This window comes from Cannabis sativa, chromosome 7 (genome assembly GCF_029168945.1).
Source record: "Cannabis sativa cultivar Pink pepper isolate KNU-18-1 chromosome 7, ASM2916894v1, whole genome shotgun sequence".
Lineage (NCBI taxonomy): Eukaryota > Viridiplantae > Streptophyta > Magnoliopsida > Rosales > Cannabaceae > Cannabis > Cannabis sativa.
Genome location: NC_083607.1, coordinates 25,839,305 through 25,860,220, shown reverse-complemented (window position 1 = coordinate 25,860,220; position 20,916 = coordinate 25,839,305). Strand labels below are relative to the sequence as shown.

Sequence of the window (20,916 nt, the reverse complement as noted above, 5' to 3'; positions counted from 1 at the left end):
GGGAGTGACCGATTGTTGCTCATCCAAGGTCTGTCAAGCCAGAGGCCCAAATACTGGGTCTTCTTGGGGCTTGCATTCTAGTCATGCGATGACTCGATAGATCCTGAGGACTTAATGGTTCTTTTCTAGGACGATGATTGATTCCTTCTTATGGATTATTATCTTTGGTGTCATCCATCACTTTTATGTCAAGAGGCATTTTTTCTGAGCTTTTTCACAGAGGCTCTCAATGAAAGCACCAAACTGTTAATGTAGATTTTTGTTAACCAAATTTGAGCGTCACGATAGTAATTCAACACAAAAAAATAAAAGCCATAGAAAAACAATATATGAACACAGGGTTTTTTACGTGGTTTTACAATTAAAATTCTGCATAGTCCACGAGTCAATCTTATTCAAATTTCTTAGTATTTTTTTCATGGCCTCTTTCATAAGAGTTTTTTCGTCCCCCCTTTTGATCTTGTCTGCCACTATTTATAATTGCATAGTAGCAGTTAATTACAAAGATGACAAAAGTATGTTTACAACGATTATCCCTAAAATCGTGGGATCTGATTACAAATCAAGCCAAATAAATGAAGTTTTTACACAGCTGTGAATATCTCACTTTTATTGGGTCGAGAGAAACACGTAATAAAAAATATACGGTAAGCCTTATCTCATAGGGATGCCTCGCTGAGAATGGAGCCAAGATCACTTTGATATAGGGCAATTCCTTGTCATTTGGCTTATCGAGACTAGTATTGTTTTAACTCTGATAACTATACTTTCGGGTGTCGAGATGATCTTCCTTACATGCAAACCATCTTCAAGCGAGATAAGCACCTCGCTGTCTGTTATCTTGACTCGTCACACTATCTATACTCAGTTTGTATATCGTATAATATACGCTAAGCTTTTTTAGTGTTGCCGTTTTCTCTTTCACGCAGAGAGGTTGAGGCCTCGTCATGAACGTGTGCACCCACATGGTTTCTCGTCAATACATAAGTTAGCAGTTCGTACGTTTCTGTCTCGTAGAAAGCTATCCAGCCAGCCGAGTTATAAACATACCCTGCGAATTATATTTCCAATGAGTTGTTCCATGCTAAGTATTGCGTGTTTGAGTTCTTCGTTCTTCCCAGCTCGACACGTGTCTTCCTCTTATGTGCTTACCGAACTTTAGGTTTAACAAAAACATAAATAATAAATAGTCTAAAAAGATTATTTCTCTACAAGTTTTGTAATAAAAACATTTACTAACATAGTTCTATAATAGTTCTATAGAAGTGATCTCAAAAGAAAAAAAAAAGATAAAGCTAAAAGCTACTGCTTAGTAGTTTAGGAAATATTGTGTACACATTTAGGTAATTACTTTTCAAGCATTACATGTCCACATAAAAATATAGTATTGCCCAACACTACTAGTGAAGACTACCCTACACTACTACTTTATGTTAGCAAAAATGAAAAAGGAAAAAGGCCAAAAAGAAAGAAAGATTAGTTGGCTTGAAAAGGCATTAGATAAATCCAAGTGCTGCTCTTCCAATTGCAATGCAACTTATACTACAATATAATGTGTGCATCACATATACGCATGTATTCCAATACCACTAACGAGGTGGTCCTAACATAATTAGAGGTGCATGCATATAATTATTTACAGCATTGTATAGATCGATATATCCGTATCAATTTTTGTTATATGAAAGGTGTTATTTGAAGAATTATAATCACCAAGTATAATCAGTAGCTTTAAGCAAAAAACAAAAACAAAAGTATGATCAGTAACTTAAATTAATAGAATCTCCCTATCCATTGATCTAACTATATAGCTTCATCTCATAGTAGCTAAAAAGAACGTATTTGTTGCTAAAAAAATAAATACAAACCAATTTCATTAAAACGTGTCTAGATTTTTGCCCAAATTATTAATGTATACATAAATTAAATTAACTATAATTATTTGTGGTATACGTACTTAATTACTCATAGACACTAATATTACTAAGCATGGAACTTGATCTCATATTAATCATTTAAAAAGAAAATAAGTATACAATAGCTTTAATAATGAAGATGAACTATACACATTGTAATCATTTCTATTGTCCAATCAGATTCCACCACTAAGCTATTTTGCCTCCTTGCAAGTGATGCATTTTATTTTGTAAAATGTGTGCATCTTTGCGATATAATCATAACATTAATAGCCAGATCATTCATCGAGCTTTATGGAAAACACTTTAAAGGCCAATAGATGCATAAAGTTATGGATGCTAATGCTTGTAATGGTACTAAAGCCTTTTGTTTAAAAGCCATCTTTTCTGGTTTCAATGGACTTGATGATTATTTATTTAACTTTGTTGCTTTCTTTTCAGCAATCGAAATTGTGGACTTTTTTGTGGTCCCCCAAGTACTTGCTCTGATCAGTTCGCAATAGGAAAAGAAATAAAACAAAGTTGATAGATGGAATTTCTTTAATAAAGGAATCTGGATCTCTATAAATATAGCTAATTTATTAATGAGTCAAAGGAGCCCATTTTTTATTACCTTTTGAAGAATTATATATATAAATGTTAATAAAGTAGCATTTTCCTTTCTTTCACTTTTTCTTTCCGATGCTTTGAAGGTCTCTTTCTAATTTTATTAAAAAAAGTAAGAATTAAAACACAGTAGAAAAAGAATATTATACAGTATAGCATGAAAGAAAATAAATAAAAGGTGATTTGATAGAGTTTTTTCCCCTTGTTGAATCAGGTTCTTCTTCTTCTTTTTTTTTAAAGAAAACAAAAATAATGGAGTAACTCATTTTTTAGAACAGTTCGAGGATACAAAAAAAAATTCGTCCACAGTGCAATGGAAACGTGTACAATACTATTGGATTTTTTTTTAATACAACTTTAAACGATAGAAGTTTATGCCTTTCGTAGCATTTAAGTTATATATATATACATATTAGTAAAATATTACGTGAAGTATATTAAATTTTATGTTATGTATATTTTTCTATTTTATTTATGAGTGACACACTTAAAAATTAAGAAAAAAAATATTATTAGTTATTAAGTGAGATTATTATTATCGTTAAACTAAGAATTATCGTTTGAGTAGTAAAAGCAATCATAGTTGTAAAATCTTGGTAATAGACTGCAATCCATTGTCATTATCAGTGCACACAATTTGTTTTCAAAATTTGTTATCCTTTCTCTAAAAGCTTGAAGGAACAATAGTAGTTTAGAGACACTAAAATTATATCCTTAAAAGAAATGTAAGCTTGTTAATTGAATTGTTGAAACATAATAAACATAATTCAACGATAGTTATCAAATCAGCATGGAATTGCTTTCATGTGTTCACTCTGTGATGTCACAATAGTTTTTCCTTCTGAAGGTGAAATGACATCCACTCCTTTGTTCATGTTACCAATAAAAATATTTGAATCGACCCATAACCCTATTCAACAATAAACATAGCAGAGTGAGCAATCATAGCTTCCAAAGATTCCAGGCCCAGAGAGTATGTTACTGATAACTTAGGCTATGTTTGGTGGGAGGAAGGGAGAGTAGGATGGATGGAGAGGTTAGAGAGGATGGGGAGTATAAAAGGGATAAAGAGAATTGTTAATCTCATTTGTATTGTTTGGTATTAGGTGTGAGGTGGAAAGGTTGGAGAAAAAATTGATCAGTAAAATTATAAAAGTGCATTTTTAAAAATAAAATAATTTTATTATTTTATTAAGGGTAGTTATTATATTTTGCAAAATATATTTTGTGTTTTTTTACAATCCTTCCAAATTTAGATGGATTAAATTTTAAAGGTTTAGAGGGAGATTGTCTCTCTCCATCTCTCCTCTTCCTCCTGCCAAACAATTGATTTAGTGTCTCCTTCCATCACTCTCCCTCTACCACTCACCATCCACCCATCTCCCCTTCCTACCAAACATAATTTTAGACAAGAAAAGAACATGAATTCAAGATTTCTAGTAAAATTTAAACGACGCCAATGGCCTATTATGGTGGTTTAATGAAGGAATTGATAATTTAATGATACTAAAGGGGACATGCAAAAATAAAGATGAAGAAAAAAGTTGGTGCCTGAATTGAGGAATCCATGTTCCCGACTCATTACTATGTGAGATCCATGAAGATTCCTCAAAGTTAGCTCCGCTAAGTGTAATAATAAGTATAATCTACTGTACAAAATATATCAAACCCACAGTGAAAGAAGTGAGAGACCTTGGGGCGTTCAAGGGTGATAGGTCTGAAAGTGGTACATAGCAAAACTATTAGCAAGAAGAATGGTCTGTAAGGGGACACGTGTCAATTTGACAATGAACCGAAAAAAGGACAGTAGTAAAATTCTTAAAACAACAATCTTGCACAAACAAAGTGATGAAAATATATCAAGGTTTCCCAAACGACAAAAAAGGACAACGGAAGCAGATAAACTTATATCTCCACAAGAAATATCTTCTTTCTCTGCTTGAGACTCTAAAATGGTTGGAAACACCTTCTGTTCTGAAGTAACAGCAGAAGCAGATAAACTTAGATCTTGCAAAGGCTTTGAAGTATGCAATTCTGATCTTTCTTCAGATATGCCATGATAAGAAGTTGGAACATCTGTAGTCAATGCTTGGTCTTCACTGCTTGTTAGCTTCATCTATTGATCATTTATGGAACAAAAGACATGAAATTTTTAGTTTAGTAAAGAGAAAGAGAAAGAAAAGAAAATGTCACATGGTATTTTATATTAAACAGAAAATTTAAGGTACCTTCTGTTATGCCTAATCATAATAGTAATCATGTGCTTAAATATCAGGTGTGAGGCAATACTCCTTGACAATTTCATTCACCAATTTTTGCTTCATGTCCTTAGAAATTAAAAGCGTGGAAAGTTTTTCCTTCACCTATGATTTCAATAACTATGTCAATTACCATGATTCTCATGAGACAATTCAAGCACAAACAGAGTGATAAAAATATATTAAGGTTTCCCAAACGACAATCAGTTTCTACAAGTACAACCTACACGATTCCTCAAAACAAAAAAAAAAGAACAAAAAAGAATGAATTTTGACGATTACACATCAACCATTACACCTTATTGAACCTCTGAAATAATAACAATGGAGAAATCAAATTTAATTGAATCGAATTCTCAAAAGGGTCATAACAAAATAACTTCCGAACCTCTTATATAACGCAATTCAAAGGACTTGAGAGTGGTTGAAGGGTAACTGAAGCTGGAAACAGTAAAGGTGTTGAACGAAACTTGTTCACCAGAAGAAAAACACTGGCCAAAGAGACCAAAACATAGCAGTAGTACACTGAAAAATCAGAGAGTTAGAGCGATAACGAACTGAACTGAAACACATTTATCAGAATTCTTCTTCTTCTTCTTCTATCTTTACTGTTATATTTTTTTCCTTGGTATAGTAAAAGAGAAGATGAAAATAAAATCAGAACCCACATATGTTTAGGCACATTATACACTTGTCTCAGTAATATTTCTTTAAAATTAACTATTACCTTATCTCAATTTTTCCATTGGTGAAAAGGCTTATAAGGCCAACATCAGTGGAACTATAGAATGTTGATGCCCAACAACAAGAAGATTGAAACTTTTTCTTGCAGATGACTTTGTTAACTCTCTAAAGACTAAAGAACAAGGACAACACATCATGAAATTTGTCTAAGTTTTTCTTTAGAAACTGAATTAGAAGACTAGGTGTTGGAAATATTTTACCAGGATCTAGATTTACTACCATGTATGTTTCATAAACATCCTAATATGAATTCTAAAACAATGAAATAAACACATAAGGGTTTAAGGAAACCTTACATTGGGTGCAGTAGAATATAATGACTCCTTCCGTTCAGATCTCTAGCCCTTGATTCCTTTTTGTAGCAGAGCATCACCAAGATTTGAACCTGGATCTCTTCCTCTCCTTCCTTTGATGCTGATTCTCCTTCTTGTTGGTTGGATTCTTCACAATCTTCCACACTATGATTGAGATACACTACCACAAAATTAACTATTCACGTCGGTCAACGCGATTGTTCATCGCGTTGACCGACGTGAATAGTACTATATTCAATATATTCGTCACTTTTAAAATGTCACAAAAAATAAACAAATAGCGTCGGTTCTATCTTTGTCACTAATTACCCAACCGACGGTAAAAGTCAAAGAAATTTAAAAAATTCGTTCATTATTAGCGTCGTTTTAAAAGCCTCACTTAAGCTTTGTGTGGCGTTTTAAAAACGACGCTAAAAACGATTGTGAGTGTGAGAAAACGACGCATATTCTCATATTGTTCACTAGTCGAATACACTATATCATTTTCACTTTTCCCTCTCTTTCTCTGAACAGCTCTCTTTCCCTCTCTTTCTCTCTTGCGATTTCAGTCTGAAGGTCTCTCTCTTTCCCCTCTCTTTCTCTCTTGCGATTGAATGTCTGAAGCTCTCTGAACTGAGATTACGAACCGGCCATAGAGACACACATTTTCGAACAGGGCCTGATGCGATTCTGAAGCTCACCGTCGTAGGTCTCCTCTCCCACCTCCGTAAGTCTCTCTCGTTCCATCTCTCTGTCGTTCTTTTTTTCTTTTTTTTTTTTTTCAACTATAATCTATCTCTCTCTCTCAGTCTCTCATTTTTATCATCAAAAAATAAGCTTTTGTACAGTAAAGTCTCTTCCTTTATCTCTCAGTCTCACTGTGTTTTGGTTTTTTTTTTTGATGATTATGTGATTTGCTGAATTGGGTTTTGTTTGATTATTTTAGTTTTATATTTCCATTACATTATTGATATGATTGCTGAATTGGGTTACTTTGGATTTTTATGTGATTTCCTGAATTGGGTTTCATTTAGTTTTGTCTAATCTGTGATTGAATTTGGGAAAAATGTTTGCTTTTGTTTGATTAATATTATTTAGCTAATATGATTGTTTTAGGGATTTTACCTTGTTTTATCTTTTTTCCATTTCATTATTGATATGACTGTTGAATTGGGTTGTTTTGGATTTTTATGTTATTTTGATAGGTGATTAGTGTTAATCATAATTGATGAAATTGAAAATCCCTAAATTTGAAAAAATTGCATGATGACATGTTAGGACATGAAAACAAAAACCCATTTGGCTTATTTTTATGGGGATTCATTGACTATAGGAAAGATAGAAAAGCCCTTTGAATTCATTGAAACCTTGAAATGAATACATGTATTGAGAAAGAACCTTCAAATTCAAGAAGTTACATCTTGAGATTAGATAAAAGTTAAACTAGCTAGCTACATTGAAATTTCCTTGGAAAATTTTGTAATGGTGTTGAATTGTTCAGGCATTGGCATGGAGTCGAAAAGTTGCCCGAATCGGAGATAGATTACTTGGTTTTACTGGAATTGGAGAGAGTGTTTTGCACATCAGTCTTAGGCTTTGTGGTTAATTAGACGATGTGTTAAATTTAAATTATGAATAAGATTAGTTATGTCATCATAATCCTATGTTTGAAAGCTTTAAATTACTCAAAGTTTGCTTCTACTCACTACTCAGTTTCTCAACTTCTTGGCTTTTTTTTTCTTTATTAACAGAATGAATAATGTAATAGAGTGATAAAGTTAACACCAGATGAAACTCAATCATGTATTTGGTTTTATTAGTTTTGATGAATAAAGATGGTTAATTTTCATAACAAAAAACTAAGTCCATGTAATTGGAATCAAAGTAAATTCTTGGTTTTTGACATTGTTTGAAGTGTGGCCTGCTTGTCAGTTATGCAAGTTTATATTTTGATGAGCACTGCAGGAAATTAGAACAAGTGATTCTGTCTCCTGTAATTTAGAGCAGAAATGATGAGTGAAACTGCTTAAATATTTCTTCTCATAAAGCATGCTATGAAGGAAATACAGAGCCATATCTCGTTGAACATTTTGATATTTGCCGTCTGATGAAAAAAGTACCATTTCTAGATGTCTATGGTAGAATTCACTTGTGATCGGAAAATGATGAGTGTTCTTGGTAGCCGAATTCAGCTTCAAATATATATATATAGATATATTTTTACAAGGTGCTGATCCTGACAATATCATTTCGAGGTGCAAATGTTTTATGCTATGATGATGGTTCTTCTGCTTCCCTGTATAGTGGTTTGTGTGGTTTACTTGTTTATTTGTTTTTGCTCATTAAGTATTATATATTGGCTGCTTAGGTTGTTTAAATATCTTATTTAATTTAAGAGATCGTATAGTGAGTGTATAGCAAACACATTAACATTATTATTCAATAAGCGATATAAGGTTTTTATAAATTACACAAGAAATAACATACTATGCTAGTCTGATTTCTTAGCAGTAACATTTATGGAGTTTTTTCTTCTTTCTCTACCTGAAGAAAATAATTATTATCTAATGTGTACTTGAGCAGATATATGAAAGCAACGTTTAGTTACTGTTTGATTTAGCCTATAGTCATCTTGGTTTTGTTTTAAAAATAAATAATTAAATAAATATGCTCTCTGATTTTGTCTATTTATTTTTCATTATGAACCTGATTGAAACGTAGGTATATTTAACTATGTTTGTTGCTAACTCAACACATTTCTTTTATATTTGATTAATCTAAAGTTTATATTTCATTGGTAAATTCTACTAATAGCATTGCTCATTTAACACTATAATGTTTTTCCTCTAATTGACAACTTGTTCAACAAATAACAATATTACTCAAAAGTAGATAGTCATTTTTTTTCTTAATTATTATTGTGGTTATTATCAAAAAAAAAAGTGTTATTATTATTATATTATATGAAGCTCAATAATGAAATACTTCATAAAAAAAAATTCTGTTTGTCATTTTTTTGGTATATACATAGTAGAATACAACAAATGAATTAGAAGCAGTATATTTTATTCCAATTTAAGGTATAGAGTGTACACACCACAGTATATTTATTCATATATTTGGGGTGGATTATGAAATTAATGTTTTCTTTCTTTCTTTCTTTCTTTCTCTTTTTCCTTTTTTTATGATAACAAAAATTGGGATTTTTCTATCCAAGGGTAGAAGTTGGATAATTAAGAAAAATTTTCATCAATAAATACATGAAAAGAATAAATAATGATCAAAAGGAATTCTCTCTTCTCCAAATCTCCTTCTAAATAGAAAAAATAAAATAAAATCTCTCGTTTCTTCAAATCTCCTTCTAAATACAATCTGCTGTTCCCTTAACAGATTCTTTTTTTTTGCAAATTTAATTGTCTAATATGCTGATTTCTCTTTCATTTTGTTAGATCCTTGGTATAAAACTATTCTTTGAAGAAATTGCTTGAACGCTAGCTTGGAATTGGTAAGCTACTCAAACTTTATTTCTTTATATTTTATAAATCCTAGAAGAGTTTGAATATCCTAGATATTCATCCATAGTGAAGTAAGTTCTGGAATTGCATGACTGCGGTCGGATGGGTGGTAATATTTGTACTGTTAATTATAGTTTTGTTTGTTTGTATTATTGTGGATGTTTTAATAGATTAGTTGCATGTTTAAAATTTTCGGGAACGTCCGAATTATAGATGTTATGCTGTCGAAATTTCGGTAGAAATTTCAGTACGATTAGTATTTTATTAAATTAATTAGGTTAAGTTGATATAGAATTATTTTATTGTATTAATTAGGTTAATTAAATTGTTGTTTTGTTGTTTTGTTAGAAGTTTCGAAATGGATAGAGATTGGATGAGTGCGAATAGGTTAACGGTAAAATATAGGGAAGGTGTTGACTTCTTTTTGGAGTTTTCTGCAAAGAATGCAGATAATCCTGATTTGGTTCATTGCCCATGTCTCAAATGTGGTAACATGGAGCGTATGAAAATTGCCCAAATAAGAGAACATTTGTTTAAGAACGGTATAGACAGGAGTTATAAGGTTTGGTATCACCACGGAGAAAAAATTAGAAGATCGGGCGAGGGACCCTCTAGAAAGGATAAGATTGTTGGATCAGCGCTGACGAGGTGGAAGATGTGTGCGAGCTCCATATGATTGGAAATACTGTTATGTCTCTTTGGTGCAGGTATAATAGTTAATAACTAAGTTAATATCTAAGTTAAAAATTATATATACAACTGTTTATTAATAATCTGTTTTAATTTAGTTATTTGCAAGAACACACACTTAATCTTGGTGGGTTGAGGAATACATATGCATTTAATAATCCTGCTTCAGTATCAACTGAAGCTGGTAAACTCAAACAACGTTCAGAGAATCTATGTCAGCGAATGATGGGTATGCAACCTGAACAATGGTTGATATGTCCGTGGAATTCAGGGTAAGTATGTTTTTATATTAATAAATGTAACAAACTAATGGATCGATTAGTGAGTTGACTGAATTAACATGTTTTGTTCTGTAGTGATCACTGGTTGACAATTATGATTCATGCCAATACTCAAAGTGTTGCATATCTTGACTCGACGAATGACTTTATCCGAACTGATATTATGAAATGTATCCAAAAGTAAGTTATAATTTTTTAAATTTAGATTATGTTACAAATCAATTCATTAATTAATTTCTTTTTTGTTTAGTGCTGTGGACATGTACAGGATCGAAAAAAATATACGAAACAAGGGTCCAGTAAAAATCAACCAATACACGTGTCGACAGCAGCCGGATGGAATACAATGTGGTTATTATGTTATGAAGATTATTCAGAGTTTCATGACGGTTGTTAATCCTGCAAGTTTTTTGAAAAATCATGTAAACATGAATAACTACTCTTCTCTATTTAGTTTGTATTTTAATTATATATACTTTTAATATGTTGATTAATATTTTTTGATCTTTTATTTTACAGTTCAAGTTAGACGCTCCCTATAGTAACGAGGAGATCAATGCCGTACGGGATGAGTTGGCCGAATTTGTGAAGCCATTGATTATAGATTAAGTACTTAAGGTTACTACACTTTTGATATAATACATGAGTAACAAGTTTTATGATTATTGTTATCTTTTGCATATATTATTAGTTTATATTTAGTTTACGATATACATGGAATTTAAGTTTTAGAATCGATTTTATTAACAATTTTGGTATTGTGTGATTAGTTAATAGAATCGATTACTAATTTAATATAAGTTTTAAAAATGTTATTTTAATTTTTTTTGTATTATGTATTTACTATTATATAGAGTTATTCTAAAATTTGATAATGCAGGTGGGGACAATTGCATGAAAAGTTTGCAATTTTCCCTTACTTATATTTGTGCTTCATTTTATAAGTGACGCAATAGGTAAAAAAAAAAAAGTTTTTTCGTAATAGATATGACATTTTTAAACCGACGGAATAAGTTTTTTGTGACAGTTTTAAAATGCCATGACACATTTAGCGTCACTTTTTAACCGACGCTTAAAATAAAATAGAAAAGTAATTTTTTAGCGTCGGTTTTCAAATGACGAAAATTGTATTTTGCGTCTTTTTAAAAACGACGCAAATAAAACACTATTTACGTCTACGGATTACACGTCGGTTCTGTAGACCGACGCAAAATCTTTATATGTCACTTATAAAACGACGAAAATACCCCTTTTTGTAGTAGTGATACCACTTGATGTGTGTGGGCACTACTCTATCACTAGGGTATTTCGAAATTGAAGAGAAGAAAAGAGAAGAAGAGTGGCGGCTATAGAGAAAGAATAGGAGGCTCAAGTTTTTCTCTGAAAGGAATAAGATGCATGTCATTATTTCCTAAGCCATCACTATCTATTTATAGTAAGCCACATAGGGTTAGATTTGAATTATATGGAATTAAAATAATAAAAATATTAAATGATAAACCCTATACAAGTGGCCGACCATATTAGTGGATAATGGGCCTCACTTTTGCAATTTGCTGTTTTATTATTTATGCATCTCATTTTCTCAAAAAACGTCAATTTTCTAATTCAACCATTTAAATGCCAATTCTAATTATTTAATAACTAAAAATTAATTATTAAATAATATTGTCATTTAATGTATTTATTAATTAGACATATAAAGTCTCTTAATTAACAAATAAAACATAGAATCTCTTTTCTTTACAATTTCGTCCTTGCTTAGTGAAAATTCATAAACTAGACATAGTCTAACTTTAGAATTATAATTGATTAATCAATGTTATAGTGAGATTTCTCTCACCTAGAAACTCGAGACCATACTCTTGTTTAGAGAACACGTGTACTCCGTTTTCCAATAAAAGCTGAGTCGTCTGCAAGAGACTCCTCGAAGTTTTAAACCTCGCTTAAGATAGAGTCAGCGAGATACAACGAGCATGACCAAAGTTTGATCGCATGATTATAACTTGTATTATGCGGGACAAGAGACTAACTCGCATGCATCAAATTATGTGTGAGTATCCTCTCCACGTTCTTGCATAAACATAGAGACCGACTCTCTATAATGCGAGTTGGTCCCAATGACCCTACAGCCTTGATAATTCGATATAGACTCGCATGTCTAGGTTCTGTCAGCTCGCGTGCGATGTCCACAAAGGCGACTCCTAAGAATGCAGTCATCCTAAACGTAATTAAGTGTTAGGCCTGTGGGTTTAACATTAGAATATGAACAGTAAACTCGCATGTTAAGAGGGCGCATACGTTGCTAAATTTAGTAACTGTTATTCATTTATTGATGTTAACGTTGTTTAGTTTAGTTATTGTAATTCAATGTGTAAAAGCGGATTGACAATGAATGCAATCCCTGTATAACTAATTGGACACCTGCTTTGTATATAAAGGGGTGATCCACCGTAAAATAAAAACTATGAAACTCTTGCTACAGTGGACTAAGCAGACCGTGATCTGACTGAACCACTATAATCCTCTGTCTTATTGTGATTTCCAGTTTTCTATTAAGCGTTTCCCATTCCCAGTTCGAGTACTCGCCACTCTAGGTTGAATACTCGCAATGTTCTTCATATAATTTTCTTCAATATCATATACATTTGGTGTTGCGAATTTTGCTCGACAACATTTGGCGCCGTCTGTGGGAAATCGAGAATTAAAGTTTCATTCAGAATACCATCATGGCTGGAAACCAAACAAACGGAGGTGCTAACAACGAGTCCATCAACATCGGAATGATGAACGTGCCATTATCTGGAGCTAGGACACCACCCGTGGATGTCGTTAATGGCGGAGTAGGGAGAGGTAACATTAGACCTCTCAATCTATTCCCTGAAACAGCTGGTCCTCATGTCGGGGAAACGTCCACACCACTAGCAACAATGCACTTTCCACCTGTCACTCCGGCGGTGGTATCTGAGGGAATCATCCAACTCACCACCGACCAATATACTGCGATCCAGGATCAACTACCTGCACTACAGGCCGAAGTGGATGGACAGAACAGGGCCCGACGCCCCCCTCGAGCCCCTACTACTTGCACAGATAACCCACAGGTAACGAACTCTAGACGTCGTAATAATCGTGTTCGCAGGGAACGAAGAACCCATCCTGAGGGTCTGGACCCAAACCAGCCAACCTCAAGAGACCAATCTTCAAGGTATCATAACCAGGAAACGCAGGTTGATGAAGACCCTGAGCGGCGTAATCCTCCCAGCCGACCATCAAGAGACAATGACGCAGAATCCGCCTCTTCATCCTCGCATGGTCGTACACCTAGCAGATATACAAGGTCTGGTTCTGTAGAGACGCAGCAGGGACGACGATATCAAGTACATAGGGGCGATCTGCGTGATCACCTCAACACGGTTTTCAGAGCGCGCTCCCGCGCCCCCCGCAACGAGGAAACACCCTGTGATCTCCCCGTGGGAGATCAAGCTGTAAACACTCACACTAACCCGCCTATCGCACCGGCAACGACTACTGGAGTCAATATCCCAGCAAACCTTGCCGCGAAATGTCGCATTCTCGCGGCAACGCTTGAGGAAAACGCCCATGATTGGTTCACCCAATTGCCTGAAGCCTCGATATCAACATGGGAGACCTTTGTTGATTTATTTCTCACACACTTTTAGGCCACGATGACTTATAGGCTGTTGGAAATTATTTTACCAGGATCTAGATTTACTAACAAGTATATTGGATTAACAACCTAATATGAATTCTAAAACAATGAAAATAAACACATATAAAGTTAGAAAACCTTACAGTGGGTGCAGCGGAATAATATGACTCCTTCCATTCAGATCTCTAGCCCTTGATTCCTTTCTGTAGCAGAGCATCACCAAGATCTGAACCTGGATCTTCTTTTCTCCTTCTTTGATGCAGAAATTCCATAGTCTTCCATACTATGATTGAGGTACCACTTGATGTGTGTGGGCACTACTCATCTCACAAGGATTTCGAAATTTTCTCTCTTTTTCTCTCTTGAATTTCGTGGGTTTAAGCTTACATAGAGAAGAGAAGAAAGGTTGCTTTATATAGGGAGAAGGGAGAGCACAACTTTCCAAATAAACAGTTTCCTCTTTTACTGTGTAATTGATTAACTGCCTTATTTAGGTGATCCACCACTTTCCTATTATTGGTAGGCTTTGATTAGAAATTACATGGCAATTAAAATTGAAAATAATAATTGGGAAACACAAACCATGTGGCCGGCCATAGGGTGATATGGGCCTCACTTGGATTTTGCAGTTTCCTCAATTTTATTTCAATTTCTCCAAAAATGCCATTTTTCCAATTCTAATCATTTAAATGCCAAAACTAATTATTTAATAACTAAAATAGATTATTAAATAATATTGTCATTTAAAATAATTATTAATTAGACATACAAAGTCTCTTAATTAATAATTAAACCTAGAAACCCTTTTCTTTACGATTTCATCCTTAAACTATGAGAATTCATAAAGTAGACATAGTCTAACTTTTAGAATTATAATTGATTAATTAAAATCAATTAACTGAGTCTTACAAGCAGTATGGTCTCAACTAATATGGGGACCATGGGTCTATATAACCGAGCTTCCAATAAGTCGAACCGAATTTACCAAGTAAATTCCCTAACTTATTAATTCCTCATTGAATCCACACTTAGAACTTGGAATTTCACTCTCAGTCATATAGAAACGCTCTATATGTTCCACGATATAGACACGTCATTAGTTATTCATTGTTATAACCCTAATGTGATCAATGATCCTCTATATAGATGATTTACACTGTACAGCGATTAAATTACCGTCACACCCTACAATGTATTTTATCCTTAAAACACTTAACCCTGTATAAATGATATTTCACCTAAGTGAAATGAGATCTCCACCATTTATCTTCGTTTGGTTAAGCTCGTAGGAAATCATCCTTTACTTCTATTTGCCAAATAGAAGCTATAGATTCCATATTTATGTTAGCGCTCCCACTCAATTGCACTACCGTGTTCCCAAAATGTATGTATTGCCCTGACCATAAATTAGGCTTAACTAACAAATCAAAGAACACGAATAACACTCTTGAGATTGAGCCTAACCATATCAGGATTGAGATCATTTGATCTAGGATCAACAGGTGATATTGAATTGAATAGATATTACGGTAAGTTTTAACATATCTAATCAAAGTTCAATATCGGTCCCTTCCGATGTATACTCCACACATCCGATACTGGTAAACTTTGCCAATGTCTTGGAAAGGACATAACACTTTTCCAAGGTGTAAGAATACCTATCGCTGATTATACCATGTCAGTTTAAATCCAGTGTTCTGACAAATCAGGGAATAAACTTTTGAACATATGATTAAGATTATATTCCACTGTGCTGACAACACTATAATCTTTAACCAACTCATATGTTCTGGACTTAAAAAGAATTCATACATTATATACCTATAGTCATGAAATAAATCATGTGAACCATGCAACATAAAATGTTATTTCTAATCTTTATTAATAAGTAATTCTGATTATATGAAATGAGTTTTATTTAGGGCATAAAACCCAACAAACTCCCACTTGCACTAATATAAAACAAAAAGTGCATTTCAAATAATCATTCACACCTTGATATACCAATCAAGTGTAATAGTAGTAAACTCCTCGTAATAGGATCTGACAAGTTAAATTAAACACAACCTCTTCTCCACCATTACTCTTCCTTAATCACAAAATCCTTGATAATGTGAAATTCCTCTCTATATGTCTACTTTCTTGGGATACTGGATTCTATACTTTTGGGCAACTACTCTTTGGTTATTCAGGAAGTAACCCTAGTAGTTAAGGCAAGTTGGAACAGTGCCACAAATGTATAGAACTTTCCTTAGACTGAATAAGTATCTTTCCTGCAACTTTTAACATTCAGTCTCTTTCTGGTAGACCAAGAGATTTCAGATAGGTTTTTACACTTCTCCAAAATCACTACTCCACCCCCAAAGTAATCACCATCTCATCAGCAGACTTTGTAGCACACAGGCAAGTCTCGAAATCTGATGTGGTGTAGTCTAAGAGTTTCAAAACCACCCTTATTGACTAAAATATAGTTCCTCTTCTTAATCTTAAGATTTACTTGATTGTCTTCCAATGTTCCTCTCTGGATTAATCTGATACTTACTCATTACTCCCACTCAACAGCACGTGTCTGGTCTAAGGCATACTAAAGCATATCTAAGACCTCTCACTGTTGATTTAAGAAATTCTTTCATGGCTTTATCTTCTCTGGAATAGTTGAGACTTTTCCTTAGATAAATAAAATCTATATCTAAGAAGTTGTGAAGCTTCTATAGATTTTCATTGGAAAGAAAATGCTCCAGCATCTTACTAAAGTAAGTTGCTTGCATTAGAGTAAGTAATTACCAGGTATACCACAAGCCATAGGTTTAGATAAACTCAAACCTATAATACTAGGAACAGGAAGTTTTGTTAAGTCCATTGAATAGACTTATTAATGAAAATTTCCTTTCATGTCCTTGTAACAAAAAACTTTAGGTTACTCCATGTGAATGGATCAAACCATAGTTCTATTGGCTTTCTTCTTAGGTTCTTATCTTGACAATCCATTACTTGTTTAAACTCACAATGTATTTTAATCACTAGTGTCTTCCAAGTCATAAGAAGGTGAGTTCCTAGAAACTCTCCCACTACAACAAGGTACCGTGAACTATGTCTAAGAAAACTAAATGGTATAGACCTCTTCGGTTGTGTTTAGACAACAGAGGCAGTGGGATCATCTTGTAACGAATAAGATGATAGAACACTTACGGAATCAAGAAAAAATATCTCCTTTATTCGCTACTTTATTTTCAGACTTAGTCATTTTCTTAGAAAAGTAGTATTTGTTTAAACAAACACTTTCTTATCTAATGACTATGGGATGCTCCACCCCTAATCACTTGGAATAGCTAACAAACATGCAAACCAAGGTTAGCAATTCTAGCTTTTCTTAAGATTTCGATTAGGTCATCCATGAATCTAGTAATGATTTACATTAAGTATACAACCATTACATCATTCTGAAATTTTATTACCATAGAAGGATTTAGGCAACGACTAGTAACTAATCATCAATATGCAACTCGAATTTCTGGGGAGGTAAGTTTGGATATTATTCAAAATCAAATTAATGATCTTTGAACTGCATATCTACTAACTTTTTCTCCACCCCTATCAGTTCGCAAGATCTTTAACCACTTACCATTGCTAGAAATTCATGAAATTTTTCAAACATTTCAAATTTCTTTTGCGTAAGGTAAAATCTAGAGTGATCGTTTTAAGAATACAACGAAAACTCATATCCACCCCTGAATGTACATCCATCTGCGAATGAGATGAAATTACTTTCAGTGGATATAGGCATATTAACTCTTTGCAGAGAATGATCTTGTCAAAACCACTATGAACAAGATACAAATGCCTTAGATTTATAAAATATGTGGTTGTATCTTTTGATGACTTAAGTTTAGTTACATCAAAGAGTTCTTAGAATAGTGCAAGTGGATTCTGGTCACAGAATACTAAACTCATACAGTTTAAATCCATTGAAAGAAAATGGTGATGAAACACTTGTGAAAGTGTAACTGTATAATTAGTAATTCTTTCTTGGACCACCACTACTAATCTAACTCTATGATTTGCCTATACAAGTAGAAGATATCTAAGATTGAGGATTTATATCATTTAGGGATAGAATTCCGGGAATATAATCATATGCGTCATCTAATTTCTTAAGAGAAAATAAGACTTTATATGATTTATAGACCATTCATCCAATGATATGTCATTAAGCTAATTCGAAATGAATAAGCTAAGAGGAATTAGGATAATTTCGTTTTAAATAAGAATCCAACGATGCTCCGATTAGCGAGAGTCAAAGTAATCTTATTTATACAATCTTCTTGTTTCATATTGTAAAACACTAGTCTAAGGTGTCATCAATTGATGAACAGCTAGATGTTGCATATACAATATTTATCTTTCGAGATCTAACACTATTATGTTAGTCTAATGGTGAAAATCCATTAGGGATTTATCTCATTAGAAAAACAAATCAAGTTAGACCAACAATGAAGATTCGAAATTTAACTACAATTTAATAACAGAAAATAACATGGTTCAATACAAATTCATACACAATTCAGAAATTATGAAGCACATAGCAAGTAGGAATGACAAGTGAAAATACTAAAACATACAATCCTAAATAATTTCTAAGGTTTTCAACAAACTGATATCAGTGTCCCGTTTAGGCGAGAGTCAAAGGTACCATTCATTGAACAGAGTTGTCAGCTCATCTAAAATGATCAACATTCTAGCAACCTTTTATTCGATCAAGATGTGAATCCGCGTTGTCCCGTTTAGGCGAGAGTCAAGGCTATTCTATCTTATGAGCTTCCACCATTGTTTCATACTCTTGCAAGTCTTATACAGTCGCCACCATTAGGGTGAGCATAAACTATATAAAAAAAACTTACAAGATTACTTATCCTTCGAGATTAAACGGTGCTAACTTGCTAATGAACGTTCCTCCATTAGGGAGGATTACTCACTAAAACAATAGCTATGTAAAACCAACAATGGAGATCGAATATCCTTATAATAAAGCTCATTATTTAATGAAGGGCGTATTTTCTTCTAATATTTATTTTAATCCATTTATTTTAAATATATATTTATTTAATTAAAATTTCCAATTTACAATGAAAAATTCCAAATATAAATTTTAATTTAATATTTACAAATTATACTTAGATGGATATGAAAATAACATGAATTATTTCCATCTTAGTAATAATTTCCATAAATATTTAGAAAATTATTCAATTTAAGTTGTTTCAAAATTAATTTAAATTAATTTACAACTCAAATTTAATTTTCTATAAATATATATTGCATTTTTGAAAATGCTTTAAAATAAAATAAAAATAAATCCTGGAAAATTACTCTAATTTTATGTTGGCCCAAAATTAATAAAAATTAATTTTCAACAAAAAAATATAATTTCCCTATTTAATTAAATATCTAAGAAAAATTTCAAATATTTAAGTATCATGATTAAAAAATCAACTTAAATATTAATTTTCTATTTAATTAAACACACTAGAAAAATACTTCAAGCAAAACAGATAATAACTATCTAGACTTTTCATAGACTAATTAATTCAATTTCTAATTATTATATATTTTAGTTCATTTATTTTAATTAACCATTAAATGAAAAAGTCACTGATTTAAGTTGGTCCAAAATTAAATAAATAATTTTCAACTTTAATTTATTTTTCAAATAAAATTCGAAATTTCTGCATTAAAGAAATGCAATTTCGAAATTTTGGGAAATGATTAATAAAATAAAATAAAATATATTTTGAAAATTATTCAAACTTAAGCTATTCTGAAATAAGATTCCAAACTTAAAATAATTTTCAACTTTAATTAAATAACATGAAAATAACAATATTTAAGTATCATGATGAAAATCAACTTAGATATTGAAATTTCAATTTAATTAAATGTATTAAATTCAAGAAATAAATAATTAAGTAAAGAGGAAACTTAATTATTAATTCTAGTTTAATACTAGGAAAATATACTAAACTTAGATTGTACCAAAATTAATTAGGAAACAATTAATTTCACAATCTATGATATTTTCCTATTTAATATTAGAAATAATAACTAGTACTAGAAATAACTATCTAGAATATATCATTGACTAAGTGTTTTCTAAAATTAACTTTAAAATATTACAATGAAAAATAAATTTCTTATATTTTAAAAGTTAATTATGTTGCTAATTCAATTTTAATTAGGTTAGACTAATATAATTAACCTAATACAATTATTTAAATAAGGCAAATGGGCCTTCACAATTGGGGTAGTTCATGTGAGGGGAGCCGGGGTTCAGTATGTCGTACCCACTTCTATGGCCCCCAACTCTCACACAAGGCCCAAAAGAGAGGAATTTAACCTTTAAATAAATAATTGTTATTCATTGAATAAGCCCAAATCTAATTGGGCCTAAATAAATTTCCTTATGTCAAAATTTATTTTTAGCAACCTAGTCCATTTACTTAGTAAAAACTTAAATGGGCTTCCTATATGCATCTAAGCCCAAAAACAAACATATAGGCTCACATAGGTCAAATGATTTGGATGGACCCTATCATGTTACTAGGTTTACACAGATGAAAGAAGTACAAAATTTACCTGTTACAAATTATTTATAAGATCTATCGTCAATTGGACTATGATTAAAATCAGATCATTGGATCATGATCTGTCAACAAGTTAATCATAGCAATTTAGATCAGATAAATAATAGGTTTGTTAAAAAGTTTGAATAAACAATATAAATAAACAAAATTGTCCATGTAACAGATGTGAATCAAGATATTAATATAATTAAATTATTATTCTTAAACTAACCAAATAAAAGAAACTAATTTAAAAATATCTAGGTTTATTTGAATCAAATTAAATTAAATATCTAATAAGATCAATGATTTGAAAGGAAAGA

General features: G+C 32.1%; 1 protein-coding gene across 1 annotated transcript; it reads left to right on the top strand.

The window, feature by feature from the left end:
* Positions 1-9,600: 9,600 nt before the first annotated feature.
* On the top strand, positions 9,601-11,124 carry LOC133039823 (uncharacterized). Its single transcript, XM_061118781.1, has 5 exons — positions 9,601-10,039; positions 10,121-10,294; positions 10,379-10,483; positions 10,554-10,725; positions 10,823-11,124. The coding sequence occupies exons 1-5, from the start codon at positions 10,005-10,007 to the stop codon at positions 10,910-10,912; spliced, it is 576 nt and encodes a 191-aa protein (XP_060974764.1). The 5' UTR covers positions 9,601-10,004; the 3' UTR covers positions 10,913-11,124.
* Positions 11,125-20,916: the final 9,792 nt, after the last annotated feature.